General features: G+C 43.7%; 1 protein-coding gene across 3 annotated transcripts in view; it reads right to left on the reverse strand.

Moving 5' to 3' along the window:
- Nucleotides 1–20660, reverse strand: part of Setdb1 (SET domain bifurcated histone lysine methyltransferase 1) — a 46286-nt gene that overhangs the window by 8299 nt on the left and 17327 nt on the right. For all 3 annotated transcript variants that reach the window (XM_036189588.1, XM_036189587.1, XM_036189589.1), the window contains 9 exons: nucleotides 19960–20085; nucleotides 19597–19798; nucleotides 18364–18437; nucleotides 14933–15123; nucleotides 14621–14750; nucleotides 13099–13249; nucleotides 12850–13008; nucleotides 11122–11736; nucleotides 9943–10059 (listed from right to left, as the gene is read on the reverse strand). In XM_036189588.1, coding sequence (XP_036045481.1) covers nucleotides 9943–10059; nucleotides 11122–11736; nucleotides 12850–13008; nucleotides 13099–13249; nucleotides 14621–14750; nucleotides 14933–15123; nucleotides 18364–18437; nucleotides 19597–19798; nucleotides 19960–20085 — 1765 coding nt within the window. The remainder of the gene's footprint in view (nucleotides 1–9942; nucleotides 10060–11121; nucleotides 11737–12849; nucleotides 13009–13098; nucleotides 13250–14620; nucleotides 14751–14932; nucleotides 15124–18363; nucleotides 18438–19596; nucleotides 19799–19959; nucleotides 20086–20660) is intronic.

A 20660-nucleotide genomic window follows, 5' to 3' on the forward strand; every position in this document is an offset into this window, starting at 1 on the left:
TGTTTTTGTTTTTGGTGAGGGCTTTTATTTTTTTATGTTTTATAAATTTTTAAAAAAGATTTATTTAGTTATTATGTTTACAGTGTTCTGTCTGTATATATTCCTGCAGGCCAGAAGAGGGCACCAGATCTCATTATACATGGTTATGGTTGCTGGGAATTGAACTCAGGACCTCTGGAAGAGCTGTCAGTGCTCTTAGCCTCTGAACCATCTCTCCAGCCCCCATTATAAATTTTTTATTGACAAATAATTCACACAGTATACAATCTGCCTGTTTGCACAATCTGAGAGACTTAAGCATCCTCATAGGCCCATGACACCATGATGAGGCCCCCCCCCTTTTTTTTTTTTTGGTTTTTCGAGACAGGGTTTCTCTGTGTAGTTTTTGCTGCCTGTCCTGGATCTTGCTCTGTAGACCAGGCGGGCTTCGAATTCACAGAGATCCGCCTCTCAAGTGCTGGGATTAAAGGCGTGCGCCACCACTGCCCCAGCATGGTGAGGGCTTTTAAAAGCTCAAAGCTAGTAATCCCAGCACTTGGGGAGGCAGGTGAAGTTCTGTGAGTTCGAGGCCAGCCTGGTCTACAGAGCTAGTCCAGGACAGGCTCCAAAGCTAGAGAAACCCTGTCTCAAAAAACCAAAAAAAAAAAAAAAAGCTCAAAGTTCAACGCTCACCTCTAGCACCTCTTCCAAGAAGGTCACACTCCTGACCCTCCTCAGTTCAACCAAGCATTCAAACTTAAGAACCTGTAGGAGCCATTCCCATTCCAACGCTGCGGTGACACGGGCCTTGAGCTCTATCCCCAGCTCCCAAACAGGAGAAGACAAAAGCAAAACCAACCAGTAACAGAACATTTCCAATATGTAGTTGATATTTTAAAATTTCTACATTTGTGTGGAGATGGGGGTCTTATGTAGACCAGGCTGGCCTTTAACTAACTATGTAGCTAAGGATGACCTGGAATTCTTGATCCTTTCTCCTGCTTTCTCCTCTAGAACCACGATTCCAGGCCTTCCAGGGATGGACCACACTCGCTCAGTGCTGTGGGTGGATGAGAACCGCTGCATGGACACTAGGCAAGCACTGAATTAAGCTCTACTCTCAACCTCCAATGTTCTTCTTCTCATTTAATTTTTAGTCCTTCTGGACAGGATCTCATTTTCTTATCTTTTTTTTTTTTTTTTTTTGGGGGGGACAATTTCTCTGTGTATCCTTGGCTGTCCTAGAACTCCCTCTGTAGACCAGGCTGGCCTTGAACTCAGAGAGATCCACCTGCCTCTGCCTCCTGAGTGCTGGGATTACAGGAAGAAATATTTTTCAAACATGTAAAAATGATACAAGGAGGAGTCATGTAGCTAACAGTCAGCATTACCCAATGTAAGCATTGCAGTGAGGCTCACCTCACTGCTGGAATGATAGGTGTGCACCACCAGCCAACTGTTCTCGGCTTGGTTTTCTGGGTATTCAACACAAATTACCTCATTCCCCAACAGTCAAAATCTCCTCAAGTGTTCCATTAACCTCCTCTTCCCAGGACGCTGACCCAGCAGCTATCTGCTGGGCTGCAATGTCTCGGCGTCTCCACACCAAGTGTGCAGTGTGAGCCTGCCAGCCCCTTACTTCACTATCTTTGGAGGCATCTCCTTCACTCCTCCTGTTGGTTGAGCCTACTGTCTTTCAGATCACATGCTTTCCTGTTTCTTAACTTTCCTCTCATTGTGGTAAACATCTAGAAACTTTCTGAACAAAAGAATAATGAAAACTTTGAGATATTAAATGTCTAGCCTACCAGAAACCTTAATTGATAGTTTCCCTCAATTTAGAATTCCAGGTTATAAAAACTCCCCCGCCCCCCCACCAGAAGCTGGGGACCAACTCAGGGCCTTGCACTTGCTAGGCAAGCACTTTACCACTGAGCTAAATCCCCAAACCTAAAATTCTTAATAAATTAATCATTGCCATCAAATTTCTAGCATCAGAAGAAAAAATGTCGTTTTAGATACCTATTCTTTTAAAAATATTTATTTATTTATTTTTGTATTATCAGCTTGATACAGTACAAATTCTTATCCTAATAGTGAAATGTTTCATTGAGGCTTGCCCAGTGATTGAGTAAAACCAAAACTTCTTACAAGCCACAGTCATCCTAGGGTCCTCCCTGGTTCTGTGGGTTGCAGTCTGGTTGTCCTTTGCTTTCTATCTAAGATGCTTACTTTCACATAGTCTATTTTTTATCTGTAAAGTAGGTTTATGATTTTCTTTGTCCTCTGTGTCCAGAGATTTTTCTCGTGTGTCTCTTTCTTTCAAAATGATTCCTTTCTTTGTTTAAAGTGCACTGGTGTTTTGGCTGCATGTATGTCTGTGTGAGGGTGTTGGAGCTCTTGGAAATAGACTTACTGTCATGAGCTACGTGGGTGCTGGTCCTCTGAAAAGCAGCTAGTACTCTTAAAAATTGAACCACCTCCCCAGGCCTCATCGTGTCTTTCAAAGACACAGATTCATTATGTAGTTCTGGCCGGCTCAAAGGTCACTCTGTAGACCAGGCTAGCTTTGACTCCCAAAGGTCCTTCAGCCTCTGCCTCCTGAGTGCTGGGATTATGGATTTTCATCCACTGTACCCATATTTGTTTTTATTAAATTGTGTGTGTGCATGCATGTGTGCATGGAGTACAGGTGCCCTGGAAGAGTTACTGGTGATTGTGAGCTAAGTGGATGATGAGAACTGAATTCAGGTCCTCTGCAACAGCAATATGTGCTCTCCAGACACCTCTCCAGACACTCCCTCTTTACCTTTTATTTTTGGACAGGGTCTCCTGTATCCTGAGTGTCCTCAGCAAGGAGTAATAAAGGTAAATGAGTGCTCAAGACTCACCCTCAGTGCTGCATTTAGAGTTCGTGCCCGTGTCAGGCTGGTCCTGAATGCACTTTGGAGCTGAGGATGACCTCAAACTTCTGATCCTCCATCTCTACAACCAGTTTATGTTGGGCTAGGGTCTGAATCCAAGACTCTAGATAAGCATTCTACTAACTGAGCTACATCCCCATTTTGTTTTTTGTTTTGTTTTAAGATTTATTTATTATGTATATATACAGTGTTCTGGTTGCACACCGGAAGAGGGAGCCAGATCTCATTACAGGTGGTTGGCAGCCACCATGTGGTTGCTGGGAATTAAACTCAGAACCTCTGGAAGAACAGCCAGTGCTCTTAACCTCTGAGCCATCTCTCCAGCCCTACATCCCCATTTTGATTCTCTAATTATGTCTCTTAGTGGGAATCTACTTTATTATGCTGGGGCCTGACCTCAACGTCTCATCCATTCACACATGCTGGGCAAGTGCTCTGCCACTGGTCCTCTCCCAGATAAACCCCCTTTCCTCTGTTAATGACACTCTGCAGGGTCAGGCTCATGGACAGTGTGCTGCACTCTTTTCCAGCCCTCACTGCATTTCTTCTTCGACTTCTCCTTCTGAGTCTCAGACACCAACACGACTGAATGCAGCCTGAGGGTGAGCACTCATTTACCTTTATTACTCCTCACTGAGGACACTCAGGTCTTTATGTTTAGCCCATAACTTTGCTCCAGAAATCTTTTTTTAAAAAGATGTATTTATTTATTTTGTATACAGTGTTCTGCCTGCATGTATGCTGCACACCAGAAGAGGGCGCCAGATCTCATTACAGATGGCTGTGAGCCACCATGTGGTTGCTGGGAATTGAACTCAGGACCTCTAGAAGAGCAGTCAGTGCTCTTAACCTCTGAGTCATCTCTCCAGCCCCCCAGAAATCTTTTTATCTGTTTATTTTTAGTGGTTTTGAGACCAGGCTGGCTTCAAACTAACAGAGGTCTGCCTCTGCCTCCAGGAATACTGAGATTAAGGGTATGCATCACAGCTTGCTCCAGGAGTTTTACCATCTTCTTCACATTTACATTTGGATTACCTACTAGGCACCTCAAATTTAACATGGCTGAAAATAAAGTCAAATATTTCTCAACTGCAAATCCTTTGGCTTTCCATCTGAATACGCAGCATCAGTAACCAGCTGGTTCCTCAAGTCAAAATGTTAGGAACTGCCCTTGCTTCTACTTCCTTCACCCCACCCTACATTCTGTCTACCAAGTTCACAGAGCTAGACTTTCTAATGTACCCAATAGTTAGCATTTCTTCTCTTTTCTTTTTTAAAATGGCTTACAGGGCCAGGGTTTCTCTGTAGTCCTGGCTGTCCTGGAACTCTATCTGTAGACCAGGCTGGCCTCAAACTCAAGAGACTAGCCTGCCTCTGCCTCCTAAGTTCTGGGATTAAAGGTGTGTGCCACCACTGCCCGGCTGTCTTTAATACTTCATTCTTGGTGCGTTTTCACCATGCTCTCTGTTGAGCCCCACACAGCCCCCCGTCCTCCTTAACTTCCACTGCCGCTTCCACCCTAGTGTAAGGCCTGGCTTCCACTACTTCTCTCACCCAGTCTCCCAAAACTACTATCTGATCTTTGAAATTCTGTTTTGTTGACCCAAGACACAGTCAAAAAACCTAACTACTTCCTACTATATCTTGATTTTGACTCTAACTTTTTTTTTTCTTTTCTTTTCTTTTTTGAGACAGGGTTTCTCTGTGTACCCCTGGCTGTCCTAGAACTCTGTAGACCAGGCTGGCCCTGAACTCACAGAAAGCCACCTGCATCCTGAGTGATGGGATTAAAGGCGTGTACTAGTGCCACCAGCCTAACTTTTCATTTTAAGTTAACAAGCTCTGTAATTTATTTTTCCTACTCTCTTTGAATACATTTCACTTGCTAGAGTAAGTCATAATCAGAACATTTACACAGCTATGAAATTAATAGGTTTTTTTTTAAATTAATCTTATGTGTGTGTTTTGCTTGCACGCATGTCTGTATACCATGTATATGCCTGATGCTCTTGGAGGTTAGAAAAGGGCATCAGCTCCCCTGGAACTGGAGTGACAGATGGTTGTGAGCCACCATGAAGGTGCAGGGAATCAAAGCCAGGTTTTCAGCAAGACCAAGTGCTCCTAATGCCGAGCATCCTGGCAGTGTCAGTTCTTTTCTTTGCATACGAGGTCTTGCTGCATAGCCCAAGCTGGCCTAGAAATCAAGCAATCCTATCACCTCCTTCTAAGTTTTCTACATAAGAAACCATCTATATTATTTGTGGCTCTTGTAAAGGGTGTTTCTCTGATTTCCTTCTCAGCCTCTTTGTCTATTGTATATAGGAGGGCTACTGATTTTTTTTAGTTGATCTTGTATCCTGACACTTTATTGAAGGAGTTTATCAGCTGTAGGAGTTCCCTGGTAGAGTTTTTGGGGTCACTTATGTATACTATCATATCATCTGCAAATAGTGAAAGTTTAACTTCTTCCTTTCCACTTTGTATCCCTTTGATCTCCTCCTTTTGTTGTCTTATTGCTCTAGCTAGAACTTCTAGTACTATATTGAATAAATACGGGGAGAGTGGACAGCCTTGTCTTGTTCCTGATTTTAGTGGAATCGCTTTGAGTTTCTCTCCATTTAATTTGATGGTGGCTGTTGGCTTGCTGTAAATTGCCTTTATTATGTTTAGGAATGTTCCTTGTATTCCTGATCTTTCTAAGACCTTTATCATAAAGGGGTGTTGGATTTTGTCAAAGGCTTTTTCAGCATCTAATGAAATGATCATGTAGTTTTTTTTCTTTGAGTTTGTTTATATGGTGTATTACTTTGACAGATTTTCATATGTTGAACCATCCTTGCACGGGATGAAACCTACTTTACAATAGCCACAAATAATATAAAATACCTTGGGATAACACTAACTAAACAAGTGAAGGACCTTTTTGATAAGAACTTTAAATCTCTAAAGAAAGAAACTGAAGAAAATATCAGAAAATGGAAGGACATCCCATGCTCATGGATAGGTAGGATTAACGTAGTAAAAATGGCAATCTTACCAAAAGCAATCTATAGATTCAATGCAATCCCCATCAAAATCCCAACACAATTCTTCACAGACTTGGAAAGAAAAATACTCAACTTCATATGGAAAAACAAAAGACCCAGGATAGCTAAAAGAATCCTGTATGATAAAGCAACCTCTGGAGGCATCACCATCCCTGACCTCAAGCTCTACTATAGAGCTATAGTAATAAAAACAGCCTGATACTGGTATAAAAACCGACATACGGACCAATGGAATTGAACTGAAGACCCTGACATTAATCCACACACATATGAACACCTGATTTTTGACAAAGAAGCCAAAACTATACAATGGAAAATAGAAAGCATCTTCAACAAATGGTGCTGGCATAACTGGATGTCAGTATGTAAAAGATTACAAATAGATCCATATCTGTCACCATGCACAAAACCCAAGTCCAGGTGGATCAAAGAACTCAACAAAATCCAGTTACACTGAACTTGATAGACGAGAAAGTAGGAAGTAGTCTTGAATGCATTGGCACCAGAAGTCACTTCCTAAATATAACACCAACAGCACAACAATTAATAAACGGGACCTCTTGAAACGGAGAAGCTTTTGCAGAGCAAAAGATATGGTCAGTAAGACAGAAAGACAGCCTACAGAAGGGGAAAAGACCTTCACCAACCCCACATCTGACAGAGGACTGATCTCCAAAGTATATAAAGAACTCAAGAAATTAGACATCAAAATACTGAACAATCCAATTAAAAAATGGGCTAAAGAGCTAAACAGAGAATTCACAAATGGCTGAAAGACATTTAAAGAAATGCTCAACATCCTTAATTATCAGAGAAATGCAAATCAAAACGACTCTGAGATACCACCTTACACCTGTCAGAATGGCTAAGATCAAAAACACTAATGACAGTCAATGTTGGAGAGGATGCGGAGCAAAGGGAACACTCCTCCACTGTTGGTGGGAATGCAAACTTGTACAACCACTGTGGAAATCAGTATGGTGGTTTCTCAGAAAATTGGGAATCGAACTACTTCAAGACCCAGCCATACCACTCTTGGGCATATACCCAAGGAATGCTCAACCATACCACAAAGATACATGCTCAACTATGTTCACAGCAGCATTACTTGTGATAGCCAGAACCTGGAAACAACCTAGATGCCCATCAACTGAAGAATGGATTAAGAAAATGTGGTACATCTACACAATGGAGTACTACTCAGCAGAGAAAAACAACGACAGCATGAAATTTGCAGGCAAATGGATGGAACTAGAAAATATCATCCTGAGTGAGGTAACCCAAACCCAGAAGGACAAACATGGTATGTACTCACTCATAAGTGGATTCTAGATATAAAGCAAAACAATCAGACTGCAACCCACAGAACCATAAGGTTATATATATGGCATGGGGGACCCTAGGATGACTGTTGCTTATAGTAAGATCTGGTTTTACTCAATTACTGAGCAACCCTCAATGAAACAGTACACTATTAAGGTAAGAATTTATACTGTATCAAGCTGGTAATAGAAAAATAAATTAATTAATTAATCTAAAAAAATTAAAGAAAAATTTGAACTATTGAAAAAAAAACAGGTTGGGGATTTAGCTCAGTGGTAGAGTGCTGGGTTCAATCCTCAGCTAAAAAAAAAAACAAAAAACAAAAAACAAAACAACAACAAAAAACCAAAACAAACAAACAAAAAAAAAACTAAACAAACATTTTTCTAAAGCAAAAAGGGGAAACTAGGGGCTCATCATTCCTCTCCACGTTCTATTCTTTCCCTTGTATTATATATTTAAAATTTTTTTAATCTGTGGATCCTGCTGGAGTATCCCCTACAGATAAGCACCGGAGGGCTCCTGTTGCAAATCACCCTCTGGAGTGATAGAAGGATCTTTCTACTGGCACTTGGAGGGGACCCGATTTGGTGTTGGTGTGGGCTTGGGGTTCTGCTTATGTCTTTCCTCTGAAATTCCTCATTGGGTTCTGAGCGCTGAGGGCGCCCTGTGGCTGCAGCTGAAGCCAAACATGGCAGAGACCTATTGGGCCTTCGTGGAAAACTCTCCCCTTCCAATGCCAATGGGGACTGAAAGCCCAACAGGGCCAGCTTTGGCAAGCATTAACATAAGCATAGGAACTGCAGCCATACAGTTGGATTCTCCAGAAGGTAATGTATGGTAACTGATTTTTCTTTTTTCTTTTCTTTTCTTTTTTTTTTTGAGCTGAGTATCAGACCCAGGGCCTTGCGCTTGCTAGGCAAGCTCTCTACCACTGAGCTAAATTTAAATTCCCAACCTATGTAACTGCTTTTTCAAGTATGTTTGAGAACGTGTCACCCAGACACCTAGGAGATTAAGGATAACACTGAAGATCACTGACCTCCAGTTATTAACAGTAGCATGCCAGCTAAGCATTTTCATTCTCACAACCCTATTCAAGCTGGAGTAGTACCTACTTCTCAGGGGTGGCTCTGTGCAACATTTTTTGGCCTCCTGAAATTCATTTAGCTCTCTTTAAAGATACCTAAAAATTTGTGAGCCTGAATGTAGCCATTATGAGACCATTAGTTCTGCTCCTTGTGTGCTGTTTTTCCTTTATGATTCTTTTTTTTTTTTTTTAAAGATTTATTCATTTATTATGTACATAGAAGAGGGTGCCAGATCTCATAACAGATGGTTGTGAGCCACCATGTGGTTGCTGGGAACTGAGCTCAGGACCTCTGGAAGAACAGTCAGTGCTCTTAACCTCTGAGCCATCTCTCCAGCCCCTCTTTATGGTTCTTAGTTGTTCTTTTGCAGAGCTATCAGCTGAAGTCGTGCTGGGATAAAAAATAATGGGCCTCAGCAGTTTGTGTTCCTGGAGTTGTGTCCATGCCAATGGATACCCAGACGCTCTAGAAGAGAATTTGATATCGCTGCTGCCGTTGTTTCTGGGATTACCATTTCATAATTGGTTACTACAGCTAGCACAGTGGAGACCCTGGCAGCAAAAGCAGCTACCACAGTTAATTAATCTTTCATTCTATTGGGCATGACAAATTTAAATCAATACATTTCGATTGGCTTTGAAAGTAGTAAGGCTCACTAAGGAAGGGAATGGCTCAGCTGCCTGTAGGGTGGGTTGGTCTTTTCTGTGATGAACATACAGATTGCAAGCCCAGCGCCACTTTGAGATCTTTGGCAATAGTTAACTCTGCAGCTCTCACATGATTGAGCCTGTATGATAATGAGTATTCAGAGATGGGTAATGCCTGGGGGGGCGCTCACCAACCTAAGAGAGAACGCCTGTGTGGCCTGGACAGGTGTCTCCATGACCGGTAAGGTAACCTGCTGACGTCCCACGCAACCTGAGTCAGAAGCTCATTTTTTAGTAAAAGAGGGGGGGACCTGTAGGGCCCTGGCCCCCATTTTGGGTAACTGTTCCCTTGCTTGCTGACCTTGACCCTGATATCCTCCCTGCCAGATTCCACCCTCCTGAATGCTTAAGGGAAGCTCCTTATCTGTGTATCCAGCATATTGGGTGTTAACTGCTTAGATGCAAGATTGTAAAACATCAGAAGCTGGGTTGGGGATTTAGCTCAGTGGCCCTGGTTTGATCCTCAGCTCCAAAACAAAAAACAAACAAACAAAAAACCACATCAGAAGTGAACTTCTGCCAACTGGGGCTCTCCCATTGTGCTGTAAGCCTGTATTTAAGACCTCCTCCCGATCCAGGACAGGCTCCAAAGCTACAGAGAAACCCTGTCTCGAAAAACAAACAAAAAAAGAAACCATCTACTCATTCTCAATTAATTTTTTGAGACAGGATTTTGGTATTATAGCTCAAATGGGTCTGAAACCATCTTCTTGCTTCAGCCTCTCAAAGGCAATAGTTTGTGTCGTTTGTAATCACAGCATGTATCATCACACTCAGAATAGTCCTTAGGTTTCTAATGGTTCTTACAAACAGAAAAACAAGAGCATACTCCTCTATCTAAGGCACCTCACCAAGTGGATCACTTACTTACCCTGTGGGCAGACACTCTTCTAGTCTTTTGTACTGGTAGCCAGAGTTAGGGTTGACTTGACCTCCGGGGGTGCATGCTGTGGCTTGGATAGTTAGCTGATGGCAAGCACATTTGGATCTGTAGGGAGAAAAGCAGACACATGAAGGATGGCAGCTGGTGGACACAGTGATGCACATCTGTAATCCAACATTTGAGACACGGAGGTAAGAGGGTGAGGAATTGTTATCCTCAGCTACATAATGAGTTCTGGGCCAGCCTGAGCTACATGAGAGTCTTAAAGCAAAACTGAGTCCAGAGCCCATAACTTATAACCTCCTAGCTGGAGCCCTTGTCTCAGGCCAGGCTCTGCTATGCTCAGGTGCCCATGTGTGACAAGGAGGTGTACTTGCTGAGTGAGTGACCTTGCTGACGAGGACTGACTGAAATGTGAGACCCATGGAAAGGCTCTTACGGCCACCAGCCACACTGAGCATGAAGCAAGTCCTACTGTGGGCCAGGTGAAGCTAAAAGCCACACTTTTAAACAGACCTCAGGTATGGAAATTTCCTGGCCAGGGACATTTGAGGCCTTACCCTCAGTCACCAGTGACTCCCAGGAGCCCTTTCTGTTCTCAATAAAACTTAACCTTTGGGCAAAAAACAAACAACAAAGGATAAGGATAAGTTAAAGGTAGTGACATTCCACTGTTTGTTGGGGGGAAGAAAGGAAGAGGAAGATAAAGAGAAGAATGGATACGGACAATCAAAGGGAGACAAGTTTCGGGAAAGGAGGAGAAAGAGACAAAGCAAGCGGGGACAGGAACAGAGAGGGAAACACACATTCCCAGTTATATTGGCCGCATCAGAATTTGGCCTTCCAACCTCATGACTTTCCTCTCTCTGACTTTTAGCAAGACCTCACTATGTAGCCAACCTTTAAAGTTGCTATAAAGCTCAGGCTGGCCCAGAACTCAAGATGCTCCTGCCTCAGCTTTCAAATGCCACAGTTACAGGCAGGTGTGACCACACTTAGTTTCTTTATCATAACTTGCATGTGGCCTTAGCAGAACTGTAGCTCCAAGAGACGGGAGAGGAAGATGAGGGAGAAGATGAGGAAGGCAATGCAAATAAAAAAGAAGAGAAAGCGGGAAGAGAAAGGCAGCTGGGATAGAGCTGGAGGCAGACAGCAAACCCGACTCACTTATCCCGACACCCATCCTTGCAGTCACAGCCAACCAGAAATTCAGGGCCGGTGTTGATGAAAACACCCTTGCCAGGGATGCGCTCCTTGCTGTAGGCCACCTGGGGTGGGGGGGTTGTGTCAATCTCATTGACACAGGACAGGGGAACATCTTCCTTGCCGTAGGTGATGTCCAAAATATAGTAAAAAGGCTTAAAGGGCTGAAACTTCCTGTCAACAAGAACATATGGATCCAAACAGAACATTTCCAGGAATAGGAAGTCACAGCCAGTCTCAAAAAGGTAGCGCTCTATCTCCTGCATTGTCCGAAGGCAGAGACCACAGGGTGTCTTATAGATCACATGAAAGCCCATCTTGCGGTTCACTCGACGCCGGGCTGTCATCCTCCGGAAGTCATACAGCAGCGGTACTAACAGGGGGTTCTTGCCCCGGTATTGTTCATTCCTCATGGGTCTGATCCGGGATAGGCACGTGTAACTGCAGACATGAGGTAAGTAGAAAAGCTTCTCCATGGGGGCTCGGTAGGAAGGCTCAGCCGGGGCCCGCTCCAACATGCCATGGAAGGCTGGAGGGGCTGCAGGTGCTGGGGGAGAGGTTACTGAAGACAAAGGCGGTCTGCAAGTAAAATTTGAAATGTCAGATCAGAGGGTAGCAGGACTCTGCTGTACAATCACCCTCCTCCGACTGGTGAGGCCATCTCTTCCACCTTTCACACCGTGTTTATTGCTGTTTTAAAGACAAGGTATATTCAGGTAGCCAGGCTATCCTGTAGCTCCCAATCCCCTGCTCTACCCTCCTAAGAGCTGAGATCAGAGATGTGTACCAAGGCACCCAGCCAGCTGTGCTCTGGATGCTAAAGATTCATGTCAGCCCCTTTCTCTTAGCAAACAAACCCAGACAAAGGAACTCCCTGCCTACTCTTCACTGACAGACCACCTCTCTAGTTCAACAGGGCACTTTCCCTAATACACAGCCGTTACCGTTACAAAGTCAAATCTAGTGCTCTCCAAAAGCTTCTGTGTTCTGTGTCCTCTAAACATCCCTGCTATCTCCTAGGAGTCAACGAAAGAAAGGATGAAGTCTCCTCCCTGTCGAAGTAAAGATAATGGTACCATGCTCAAGAAGTTTTGGCAAATGACTTTCTGGTGACAGTGTTTCTCAGGCATGTCATTTCTAACTTTTCTAATTTAACTCCTCCTCCTCCTCTTCTTCTTCTTCTCTTCTTCTTCCTCCTTTCTTCCTTCTTCTTCTTCTTCTTTTTTTTTTTTTTTTTTTTTTGGTTTTTCAAGACAGGATTTCTCTGTTTAATGGCTCTGGCTGTCCTGGAACTCATTTTGCAGAACTTGCTTCAAACTCATGGAGTTCTACCTGCCTCTGCCTCCTGAATGCTGGGACTAAAGGCATGCACTGCCACCACCCAAATTAATTTAACTAGTTTTTGTTTTGTTTTGTTTTTTCAGACTGGGTTTTTCTGTGTAGCTTTGTGCCTTTTCTTGGATCTCGCTCTATAGACCAGGCTGGCCTTGAACTCACAAAGATCCGCCTGCCTCTGCCTTCCAAATTAAAGGCATGTGCCATCACTGCCTGGCAATTTAACTATTCTCATTATCAGCTTCTTTTCAAGCCCAAGTTTCTCACTAACATAACTTTAAAGCAGAGGCCCGTGGAGATCCTGTACGGTACGTAGTCTATTTGTCAAGCTGCCCACAGTGTCTGAGGTTTTCTTACCTGTATGTCTGGTTGACTCCAAGTTTCCCAGCAGGCACATTTTCACCAAGTGTGGGCGAAGCAGGGGAAGAATGGCCAGAACCCACAGATCCCGGCCGAAACGATGTGCTCTTTTTGGCCACTTGCTTCCGTGACTGAGCAAGTTGGTTTTCTAAGCTTCTAGGGAGGTTGAAAAGAGAATATACAGTAAGGATTCAGAAGTTATGCATGGGAAAAACACTGAACGTAAAAAGAGTGACGAGCACTCACTCAGTGTCACCAGCTTGTGGGGAAAGAGGAAGTGCAGCAGGCGGGGCAGGTGGAGCTATGGGCTGTGGGGGCTCCATGGGCTTGAACTGGGTTCCAGTGCTGGTCAGGTCCTGTGTGTACTGAACAACAGGACCTTTGCTCCTCACAGCACCTACAGAAAAAACAAACAAACAAGACCTGACAGCTGAGAGGATGACAGCTGGGTTAGATACTCTTATTCACACTCCATCAACTAATGCAATATAAAAACGCAGCAAAGGAGTACAGACGTGGCTCAGGGACACAGCATGAGGGCCTGAGTTCAGATCTTCAGAACCTGTGTAAAGCTAGGCACGATCGACAGCATGTGTCTACATTCCCTGCATGTGCTCCTGCAGGGAAATGGGAATCGGAGAACACAGAATCCCCCAGAAGCCTACAGGGCAGCTAGCCTTATAGATGCAGCAATGAATAGAACTTGGCTCAAAGAAAGAGGAAGATGAATTTTTTTTTTTTTTTTTTTAAGACCAGGTTTCTCTGTGTAGCCCTGGCTGTCCTGGAATTCTCTCTGTAGACCAGGCTGGCCTCAAACTCACAGACCTTGTGCCTGTCTTTGCCTCCTGTGATGAAACTAAAGATGTGTACCACCAATGCCCAAAAGGAAGAGGAGTTCTAAACCTAAGACTGTCCTCTGACCACACATGCACTGTAGCATGTATGTGCACACCTGTATTCTTATACAAAAGTGGCAAATGGCAATTTTCTAAGTGTTAAGATTGTTTTCATTATTTACACCATGGGGGGGCACACTAATATACACTGGTTTTGGAAAAACTTACTGTTTTGAGGCATGGTCACACATAACCAGGGCTGGTCTCAAATTCACTATGCAGACAAGGATGGTCTGGAATTCTGAACCTACCTACTTTTGTCACCCAACTGCTTGGGAATGATTACAAGTGTGCACCAACACACCTGGCCTTACGTGGATATTTAGAAAGAATCAGCACCACAGCAATGTGGAGACCGCTCCACAAATCCATCACCACTAAAAGGAAACGGTCTGGACACATCTCTATCCAGTGAGTTAGTAGTACCGTTCTGGCAAATAAAATGACAGCTGCTATATGTAATCTTCTTTGTTTACACTGTAAAGATGTGTCTTTGCCAAGGTGCCTTCTGATTGGTTTAATCAAGAGCTGAAGGGCCAATAGTTAGGCAGGAAGAGGTTAGGTGGGACTTCTGGAGACAGAACCCTATGAAGAAGAAATGGAGTCGCCAGCCAGACACATAGAGGAAATGGGAGGGGAAAGATGGAAGAGAGCTAATGCCATACAGCAAGAACATAGATTTAAAAATATGGGTTGATTTAAGTTGTAAGGGCTCATTGAGACAAGCCCGAGCTAAAGGCCAAGCTTTCATAATTAATAATAAGTCTCCATGTCATTATTAGAGAGCTGCTAGTGAGACAGACAAAGACTCATTACACTTCTTTGCCATCTGCCCTGTCTCTTCCCTTCCCTAGGAATCTTTTAGGACATACCCATATTTGGACGGGTTCTGAATTGTCCCCCTTGCTTCTTCTCCATTGCAGATGCCGATGATGTCTTCATGCTGAACATGGGTTCCAGGCGTGTAGAGCCTCGATAGATCCACTCACATCTTTTGTCATCCTGGGAGGCAGGTAGAAGAAGGCAAAGAAACAGTCCAAGGTTAGAATCAGTCCTGTCTCTTGTGGTGAATATAGACCACGAGTCACCTCTGATCATCGGGGTTGGCAGCAAGTGCCTTTACCCATGAACACTGGCACCTGTGCCATAATCTTGCCCCAAACCCTTCTTTGGAAGAACATTACCAGAAAGAGGATCCTGACTAGGCTGCCATCCACCTCTTCAACTCGAGACTTCCACCATGTGCCTTCCCATTCCGTCTTGATGAGCTGGCCACTCTTGAGAAGTACCATGGGGCGGTTTGGATAGGCAGTGATGTACTCCTCTATGAAGTCCCGGCAGGAGCTGTCTTCTATGTCCTCCCAGGTCTTTCTCACTGTCCAAAGGGAAAAGCAGAGCTGAGGGCAGGAAGGACATGTCTTGAAAGGAAAGAGTGGCTGAAAATAACTACTGAGCACTTTTAAAGTTGAAAGAGAAAAAAAAAAAAGGCCAGGTGGTGGATTACGCCCATAATCCCAGCACTCGGGAGGCAGAGGCAGGTGGATCTCTGTGAGTTCGAGGCCAGCCTGGTCTACAGAGCGAGTTCCAGGACAGGCTCCAAAGCTACAGAGAAACCCCGTCTCAAAAAACCAAAAAGAAAGAAAGAAAAAAAAAAAAAGATCATCTTAAGTATGGAGCCTAATGTGCAAATGCATATACAAATTAAGTAAATACTAAACTAAGCCATATACAAACCTAAGCAATTTGTATAAAACAAATGGTGATTCCTACTAACTGGTTGATGTAAGCTATTATGAAATAAACAATCAGTCTTTTCCTCTCTTTTTTTGAGGCAGGGTCTCACTACTTCATTATCTTTGCTTTTTCATATAAGTCTTGGTGATCAAGCCTAGAGCCTTCCATATATGCAAAGGGAGAGCTCTCCACCACTAAGCTACAGTATGTCCTACTGTTTCCCCTAAAATCTTACTTCTTTTAAAGATTATTTTTATTTTAGGTTTGAGTGTTTTGCCTGCATGTATTTCTGTGCATCACATATATGTGTCTGCAAAAATGTCAGATGAGGGCATTGGGTCCTCTGGAACTCAAGTTAGACAGCTGTAAGCTACATAATATGAGTGCTGGGGGATTGAACTTAGATCCTCTGCTAGAGCAGCAAGTATACTCTTAACTGCTGAGCCATCTTCCAGCCTAACTCAGACCACTCAGAACCCACCTAAGTGGCTAAGTGTCATAGCACACAACTGCAACCCTAGCACTGCTGGGGAAAGACCCAAGGAGTATGATGGCCCACCTACCCACCAGCTAGCCAGCCAGGCTAACCAAGCCAATTGGTCAGGAGTTCAGTGGGAAATCCTGTCTCAAGACATAAGGTGAAAAAGATGTAATAAGACACCCAACATTAACTTCTGGCTCACACATACATATGTATAAGCAAACACAAACACACACACACACACACAAATACAAAATATAGCCATGAATGGTGGCATGAACCTATAATCCCAGCATATAGGAGATGGAGGCAGGAGGATTAGAAGTTTAAGAACAGCCTTGGCTCTACAGGGAATTCAAAGCCAGCTTGGATTACAGGAGACTCAGCTCAGTAAATAAAGCACTTGCCACGCTAAGTTGATGATCAGAGTTCAGATTCATAGAATCCATGTAAAAGCTGAGCCAGTGTGGTGACTGCCTATAATCCCAACAATCAGGAGGCAGAAACAGAATGTCCTCAGGCAATCTGGCTAGCTGGATGAAGTTGGCAAGCTCCAGGTTTAGCCAATAACCATGCCTCAATAAACAATAAGCAAAGTAGATAGCAATTGTAGAAGGTATCCAATGTCAACTTTGGCCTACAAACATGCCCAAACACATGTGAACATGCAAACATAAAATTTAAAAACTCGGGGCTGGAGAGATGGCTTAGTGGTTAAGAGCACCGACTGCTCTTCCAGAGGTCCTGAGATCAATTCCCAGCAACCACATGGTGGCTCACAACCATCTGTAATGAGATCTGGCACCCTCTTCTGTATACATAATAAATAAATTTTAAAAAAATTTAAAAACTCAAAACCAAAAAGACACTGGAATATATTAATTTCCATGTTAACAAAGATTAGCAGAAATTGATTCTTCTGCAATTAAAACCAATTGTGGGTCTGGGGAAATAGCTCCGTGGGTAAGAACTTTTGCTATGCAAGTGTATTGACTTGAAAATGACTCTTCAACACCCATGTGGAAAAGTGATGGATGCCTGTAACTCCAGCTTTAGGGAGTAGATACAGGTATATCCTGGGAGTTCTCTGGCCAGCCAATCTAGCCAAAATGGTGAGTTTCTGTTTCCATGAGAGATGTTATTTCAAGGCGATCAGGAAGAGAGTAATAGAGGAAAGAGGATGTCTTCACACAATGGATGAGTGCACAGGCACAACACACAGAGAGATGAAAAATAGTCAGTGTGAGAGGGAGAGGTGGGTGGACTGTTGTAGGTTCAAGGCTAGCCTAGTCTAACGTAGACAGTTCTAGGACAGCCAGGACTACACAGAGAAACCTTGCCTCAAAAACAGTTACGAAGGCTGGAGATAGCACAGTTGGTAACATGCCTCCTTTACAACCACGAAGATCTGAATTTGACCCCTAGAAGATACATCAAAAAGGGGGCCATGGGCATGTGCACCTGAAGCACTCACATGGCAGCTCAGAACCAGCTCTAACTCCAGTCCCAGGGGATTCAAATGCACATAGACATATACAAGCAAGCAAAACACTCATACAAGAAGGTAAGCAGCACCTGAGCAGTAACACTCACAATTGAGCTCTGGCCTGTGCACATGTGCACACAGCTTCTATAGGAAGCACTATGTAGACAACACTAACAGAAATGTGAAAACATGAGAACAGCCTTCTTTAAACCTAAGTGTCTTAGAAATGAAATCAAGCTCATCTATCAGATGCTAGTACCAGTCAGAATCTACTGGTGCCCACTCTGGCTACAAAGAATGATCTATAAGTTAGCCAACAATGCTCTATCTGCAAACAAACTGAAACACCAAAACAAAATTCAGGCTTTTCAATTTACCATCTTGTGGTTGATATATTATTGTGTATCCCAATAAACTTACCAGGGGGTCAGAGAACAGAACAGCCACTATATTAAACATAGGTTTAGGCAGCGATCACACATGCCTTTAAACCTAGCATTCAAGAGGCAGAGATCCATCTGGATCTCTGTGAGTTCAAAGCCACACTGGAAACAGCCAGGCATGGTGACACACACCTCTAATCCCAGGAAGTGATGGCAGAAAGCAGAAAGATATATAAGGACCAGGAACTAGAGCTTTTTAGGCTTTTAGGCTTTTGAGCAACAGTTCAGGTGAGTTCCATTTGGATGAGGACTCAGAGGCTTCCAGTTTGAGGAAACAGGATCAGCTGAGGAACTGGGGAGGTGAGGTTAGCTGTGGCTGGTTCTGTTTCTCTGATCTTCCAGTGCTCACCCCAATATCTGGCTCTGGTTTGTTTCTATTAATAAGACCTTTCAAGATTCGTGTTATATCATCTTAAGAAAGACAGAATAGAGGAGGAAATTAAAGCTGAGGAAGAGTTCAGGGACACTCACATGGTCGGCAAATGGGATACAGCTCTGACTGAGTGACATAGGAGGCATACCCATCATCAAAGAAAATCAGGAACCTGCAGGGGAGAGGAAACGAAGAGAGATGTGGGGCTATAGAGTATTCTATCACACTGAATATTTTACCATACTTTCTGTTTTCTGAATCACAAACCATTGAAGTTTGCTTTTATTTCCACCCACAGACTTTCCCTTATACCAACCAAACATCACCCCTTTTCTGAAATACAGTCTTTCTTCTGGGCATGGTGGCACACACCTTTAATCCCAGCACTAAGGAGGTAGAGGCAAGAGAATCCTTATAAGTTCCAGGTCAGACTATCTACATAGTAAGTTCCAAACCAGTCAGAATTGCATATGATACGTTTCTCCAATCCCAGCACTCAAGAGACAAGAGACAGAGGCAGAGGCTTGTGAATTTGAGACCAATCTAGGATACATTAAGAAGTGTGATAGCAGTGTGAGATATATATATAGAGAGAGATGTGGGATGTTCTGTATGTCAAATGTGTTGCTCTGATAGGGTAAAATAAAGTGCCGATTGGCCAGTAGCCAGGCAGAAAGGATAGGGTAGGCGGGACAAGGAGGAGGAGAATTATGGGAAGTGGAAGGCAGAGAGACGCTGCCAGCCACCGCCATGACAAGGAGAATGTAAGGTAATGGTAAGCCACGAGCCACGTGGCAAAGTATAGATTAATAGAAATGGGTTAATTTAAGATAGAAGAAGTAGATAACAAGAAGCCTGCCACCGCCATACAGTTTGTAAGCAATATAAGTTTCTGTGTGTTTACTTGGTTGGTTCTGAGCGTCTATGGGCCTGCGGTGAGAGAGATTTGTCCTGACTGTGGGCCAGGCAGGAAAACTCCAGCTACAATAGTAAGTTCCAGGCCAGTCAGAATTGCATATGATACATCTCTCCAATCCCAGCACTCAAGAGACAAGAGACAGAGGGAGAGGCTTGTGAATTTGAGACCAATCAAGGATACATTAAGAAGTGTGATAGCAGTGTGAGATATATATATATATATATAGAGAGAGAGAGATTGTCTTTAAAAAGAGAAAAAAGAAAAGAAAGAAAAAAAGAGGAAAGAGAGAAAAGAAATGACAGGCAAAAGAGAAAGGGTTTCTGATCACAAGGGACCAAGAACACGGCATCAACAGCTGGGCACTGTGCTCCCAGCTCCCACTCCCCCATAATCTGCGATCCTGTCCTGGTACCTGAGCTTGTTCTTGACATTGGGGGTCTCAGCTACAATGCCAGCATAGAGCCAGACCTGATTGCCATCTTTGTATTTGGCCACCACTCGACTGCCCACAAACAGCTTGTCAGCAGGAGGGTGGTAATCATAGGCAATATGGTTGCCAGACAGCAGACTCTTCCCTTTGTTGTCAAATTTCACTTTGTACTTCCTTCCTAGACCTGGGTAAAAGACAAACAAAATTAAAACAAACAAACAACAACAACACAACTCTAAGTCCTAGCTGCAATGTAGGAGACAAAAGGAAAGGCTTTGGGGAAAGAATCCGCAATGGAGACCTACAGGCTACCTTTCCTTAGGCCTTCCTCTAGCTTGAACATACCAACCGTCTGGATGGCAATCAGGGTGCCTTTGTGCCATGTCTTAGTCCTCTTCTTGCCCAGAATCCGCATGCTGACTATCAGGTCCCCATCTTTGCTCAGTTCTCCAGACATCTGACCCAAGGTTCCTATAGACAGACACATGGAGTTGTTATAAAGAGTGGTGGTGCCGGTTGGTGGTGGCGCACGCCTGTAATCCCAGCACTTGGGAGGCAGAGCCAGGTGGATCTCTGTGAGTTGGAGTCCAGCCTGGTCTACAGAGCGAGATCCAGGACAGGCTCCAAAGCTACAGAGAAACCCTGTCTCGAAAAACCAAAAAAAACAAAAAAACAAAAAAACAACAAAAAACAAAAAAAACCCAAAAACCCCACAAGAGTGATGTCATAGGTTAGAGAAAGGAAAGGTCAAGAGGGCAGTATGGTAAGATAGGGATGTAGCTCAGCTGGTAGAGTGCTTACCTAGCATGTACAAGCCCTGAATTTGAAACTAAGTACTGCAAACACCTGGGATAGTATTTCAGGCCTAAAATCCCAAGTACTTAGGTAGGGAAGGCAGGAGGATCACAAGTTTAAGGTCATCCTCAGCAAAATACAAAGCTCAAGTTGCAGGGCGGTGATAGTGCATGCCTTTAATCTTTAATCCCAGCACTTGGGAGGCAGAGCCAGGTGGATCTCTGTGAGTTTGAGGCCAGCCTGGGCTACCA

The sequence above is a fragment of the Onychomys torridus genome, chromosome 6 (genome assembly GCF_903995425.1).
Source record: "Onychomys torridus chromosome 6, mOncTor1.1, whole genome shotgun sequence".
NCBI classification, from domain to species: domain Eukaryota; kingdom Metazoa; phylum Chordata; class Mammalia; order Rodentia; family Cricetidae; genus Onychomys; species Onychomys torridus.